General features: G+C 45.1%; 1 protein-coding gene across 1 annotated transcript in view; it reads left to right on the top strand.

The window, feature by feature from the left end:
• Positions 1 to 5,000, top strand: part of LOC131932014 (uncharacterized) — a 16,901-nt gene that overhangs the window by 8,275 nt on the left and 3,626 nt on the right. The window contains exons 5-8 of the mRNA XM_059288892.1: positions 1,649 to 1,723; positions 2,516 to 2,617; positions 3,705 to 3,797; positions 4,909 to 5,000. The exon at positions 4,909 to 5,000 is cut by the window's right edge and continues 28 nt beyond it. Coding sequence (XP_059144875.1) covers positions 1,649 to 1,723; positions 2,516 to 2,617; positions 3,705 to 3,797; positions 4,909 to 5,000 — 362 coding nt within the window. The remainder of the gene's footprint in view (positions 1 to 1,648; positions 1,724 to 2,515; positions 2,618 to 3,704; positions 3,798 to 4,908) is intronic.

Raw genomic sequence — 5,000 nt, 5'->3', positions numbered from 1 at the left:
TTCTCTCACCCATGGTGTCAGCCGCTAGACCCGTGGGTTACCACATTTCTCTCACCCATGGTATCAGCTGCTAGACCCGTGGGTTACCACATTTCTCTCACCCATGTGATCAGCTGCTAGACCCGTGTGTTACCACATTTCTCTCACCCATGGTATCTGCTGCTAGACCCGTGGGTTACCACATTTCTCTCACCCATGTGATCAGCTGCTAGACCCGTGTGTTACCACATTTCTCTCACCCATGGTATCAGCTGCTAGACCCGTGGGTTACCACATTTCTCTCACCCATGTGATCAGCTGCTAGACCCGTGTGTTACCACATTTCTCTCACCCATGGTATCAGCTGCTAGACCCGTGGGTTACCACATTTCTCTCACCCATGGTATCAGTCGCTAGACCCGTGGGTTACCACATTTCTCTCACCCATGTGATCAGCTAGACCCGTGGGTTACCACATTTCTCTCACCCATGGTATCAGTCGCTAGACCCGTGGGTTACCACATTTCTCTCACCCATGTGATCAGCTAGACCCGTGGGTTACCACATTTCTCTCACCCATGGTGTCAGCCGCTAGACCCGTGGGTTACCACATTTCTCTCACCCATGGTATCAGTCGCTAGACCCGTGGGTTACCACATTTCTCTCACCCATGGTGTCAGCCGCTAGACCCGTGGGTTTCCACATTTCTCTCACCCATGGTATCAGCTGCTAGACCCGTGGGTTTCCACATTTCTCTCACCCATGTGATCAGCTAGACCCGTGGGTTACCACATTTCTCTCACCCATGTGATTAGTCGCTAGACCCGTGGGTTATCGCCAGGCTTTTGCTCTCCCCCCACCCCTACCCCCCAGTGCATCGCACCACCTGCTTCGAACATTTCGGTCAGCAGACGTCTCGAGTCCGGATTTCGAACGTGACTTTTGGGTTAGCAAACATCCATTCTACGACTAGATCACACCACCCCCCTACATACAAAATCTAGCGTTAACTTTGTCCTTAAACCCAAACCTATGCCAAATCCGGCGGGGTGTGTTGATTTTCTTCATCTTTGGAATTGCTGCCTTAAACCGTGAACTCACCCTAATACGACTCTAATCCTGATCCTAACCCTTTTCAGACCAAAACCGCGATACCGGTAAAACAAGGAATATGTATGTCCTCATTAGCACTTTAACTATTTACTTTTTTATAATAAGCGATCTTCGAGTAGGTTTGCTAACGACTATTTAAAATGCTTACAATACACCAGTCGTAGTTAGGCAAATCTAGGCAAAAAAATTCCAGGTTTCTAACACGACTTAAAAGTTTTAAAGTTTACCCGTGTTTCTTAAAATAACTTTAGGGTAAAGTTCCGATGTTTACCGTATATTCCTTACAAGTAAAGTTCTAAGTTTACCGTATATTCCTTACAAGTAAAGTTCCGATTATTACCGTATGTTCTTGACAGGTAAAGTTCCGTTTTTTACTGAATGTTCCTTAAAAGTAAAGTTCTTAAGTTTACCGTATGTTTCTTACAAGTAAAGTTCTAAAGTTTACCGCGGTCAAAAATATAACAGCTCTGAAGATTTGTTAAGTTACTCATGACTGCATTTTGTATGACTTTCTAACGCTTGACATTTGTAATTTTGACGTTTTTCATCATTTCAGTTCATCGTCTTCTGCCTCGTGGCCACCGGTCTTCAATTTTACCTGGTGCAAATTGCAACTAGTGAGGACGTGAACGTAAGGACACTGTCAGGTTTACCCATTACATAGTGTCAAGATTACCCATTACATAATGTCAAGATTACCCATTACATAGTGTCAAGTTTACCATTACATAGTGTCAAGTTTACACATTACATAGTTTCAAGATTACCCATTACATAGTGTCAAGATTACCCATTACATAGTGTCGAGATTACCCATTACATAATGTCAAGTTTACAATTACATAGTGTCAAGTTTACACATTACATAGTTTCAAGATTACCCATTACATAGTGTCAAGATTACTCATTACATAGTGTCAAGTTTACATGTAACATAGTGTCAAGTTTACCCATTACATAGTGTCAAGTTTACGTGTAACATAGTGTTACGCTTACCCGTTACATAGTGTCAAGTTTACGTGTAACATAGTGTCAAGTTTACCCATTACATAGTGTCAAGTTTACGTGTAACATAGTGTCAAGTTTACCAGTTACATAGTGACAAGTTTGCCTATAACACAGTGTCAAGTTTAGCCATTATATAGTGACAAGATTACCCATTACATAGTGTCGTGTCAAGATTACCATTGACATAGTGCAAAGTTTATTCTTGAATTTGTGTCAAGTTTACTTATAACATTGAGTCAGGTTTACCCATGACACTGTGTCAAGTTTACCCATGATATTGTTTAGTTTTTTAATGCTCTAAGCTGTATCTTCAAGCACGTTAATAGTATCATATTATAATTGACTGCATAATGTTCTAGTTGTTATTTGTATGTTCTGTTGTTGTTTTTTTTTTCATTTTGTCGCGGGGTGACAGTTCCACACCGATGCCAAAAATACACTGAAAGAGAGATTGGCACACTACACAGTCGGGGGTACAGACGCCTTTAGTGTGGCTATGAACGCAATTATGTTTAAGGTAGGTGGGGCGACTGTGGGTTGTGGGTGTGGCGGTGGATGGGTAGGTGATTTGATGGGTGGGTGGGGCGGTGGATGGATGGATGGGGCAGTGGATAGATGGATGACTAGGTGAATGAGTGAGTGGATGAGTAGGTGAATGGATGGGTGGATGGATGGATGGATGGATGGATGGGGCGGTGGATAAATGGATGAGTAGATGAATGGGTGAGTGGATGGGTGAATGGATCGGGCGGTGGATGAGTAGGTGAATTGATGGGTGGATGGATGGATGGATGGGGCGGTGGATAAATGGATGAGTAGATGAATGGGTGAGTGGATGGGTGAATGGATCGGGCGGTGGATGAGTAGGTGAATTGATGGGTGGATGGATGGATGGATGGGGCGGTGGATAAATGGATGAGTAGATGAATGGGTGAGTGGATGGATGGGGTGGTGGATGAGTAGGTGAATTGATGGGTGGATGGATGGGTGGGTGGGGCGGTGGATGGGTAGGTGAATGGATGGGTGGGTGGGGCGGTGGATGGATGGATGGATGGATGGGGCGGTGGATAAATGGATGAGTAGGTGAATGGGTGAGTGGATGGGTAGGTGAATTGATGGGTGGATGGATGGAGGGGGCGGTGGATAAGTGGATAATTAGATGGATGGATGGATGGATGGGGCGGTGGATAAATGGATGAGTAGATGGATGGGTGGATGGATGGATGGGGCGGTGGATAAATGGATGAGTAGATGAATGGGTGAGTGGATGGATGGGGTGGTGGATGAGTAGGTGAATTGATGGGTGGATGGATGGAGGGGGCGGTGGATAAGTAGATGAATGGGTGAGTGGATTGATGGGGCGGTGGATAAGTGGATGAGTAGGTGAATGGATTGGTGGATGGATGGAGGGGGCGGTGGATGAGTAGATGAATGGGTGAGTGGATGGATGAGGCGGTGGATAAGTGGATGAGTAGGTGAATGGATAGGTGGATTGGTAGGTGAATTGTGGATAGGTGGGTCGGTGGATAAATGGATGAGTAGTTAAGTGGATGAGTGTGCGAGTATAAACAAACGTCACGTGTGACGACATGTATATTTCACAGGCCCAGTGCTGTGGTATTGAAAGCGTGTCCGACTTTAAAAATCTAACTTTCATTGAAAAAGTGGGAGAAACTCAGCATACCATCACCTTTGCGGTAGGTACCTCGACCCAAACGGTATAGAAATTAACCTTGACTCTACACCGTTTGTTTTACTTGTCAGCACCCGTAGAGACACAAATACAAAGTAGTCACTGTGGTGAAATGTTTAAATAACATTCTGTGGCGGAACCAAGATGGGGACGAGATGTTACAAGATGTGGGGGAGGGGAGGGGACACCACACACACCTTGAGGGTGTGTGGCACCTGTGGCTGGGGTGTAGAGCTGGTCGAGGGGTAGAGTGTGTTCTTGGTTTGTCAAGCAAAAACTGGACTTTTCCTTGAGCCAAACTCTACATCGCAGTGGCGATGTTATTGACAATAGGGCTGGTAAGTAGGTCACCAACCAGTTCCATGGCTCATGCAGGTCTTTAATGAGCCGTAGTACTGGTTGGTGATCTACTTACCAGCCCTATAACGACCTTAGTTGGGAAGTTTGAGTTTTGAGTTTAGGTTAACGGCTGAGGTTTGCTTTTGTTTTAACGCTTAAGCTTTGAGCTTAGGTTAACAGCTATTTGTTTAGGTTAATCGCTGAGGTTTGATTATGGCTTAACGCTTAAGCTTTGAGCTTAGGTTAACAGCTATGTGTTTAGGTTAACGGCTAAGGTTTGCTTTTGGTTTAACGCTTAAGGTTTGAGCTTAGTTGAACAGCTATTTGAGTTTAGGTTAGCGGCTAAGGTTTGAGTTACGATTAAACCTTACGGTTTGATGACTAGCAATAGTGTTCAAAGTGTGCGGGAAAAGGGGGGGGGGGGTGTCGTTCATGTATTACTTGAGGGGGTGGCGGCGTGGTACCTGGAGGAGGGGTTCTTTAAAGGGGACAAAGCGTAAATTGTATATATTTTGTTACAAAATTCTTCAAAGACATTAATATAATTTACATTTTTAGTTGAGTTTGGTGGGGGGGGGGGTGAAAAATGTGTCGTCGGGTGCAGATACGTGTGTTGGGGAACACGTGACTGCAATAAATGGACACCCCACCCACACCCCACCCCCTGTGGAGAAGATATCGTTTGGGATTAAAGAAGTGTTATCAGCGTGAATATATGTACGCCACATGCGGTACGGTTAAGCCAAGAGTAACCAAGCCCCACGTTGTTTGGACAGGTACCTCCTCCTTGTTGCCACAGAAGTCTGTTTGGCGGTTCCTCAGCCTCCCTGGCATACAACGCGGTCAAGAGCTGCGCCATAATGGGTAG

Source organism: Physella acuta, unplaced genomic scaffold, assembly GCF_028476545.2.
Source record: "Physella acuta isolate Inbredline_101_S28 unplaced genomic scaffold, ASM2847654v3 ptg002073l, whole genome shotgun sequence".
NCBI classification, from domain to species: domain Eukaryota; kingdom Metazoa; phylum Mollusca; class Gastropoda; family Physidae; genus Physella; species Physella acuta.
Note: the sequence above shows the minus strand (reverse complement) of the source record. Positions and strands in the feature narration are given on the sequence as shown.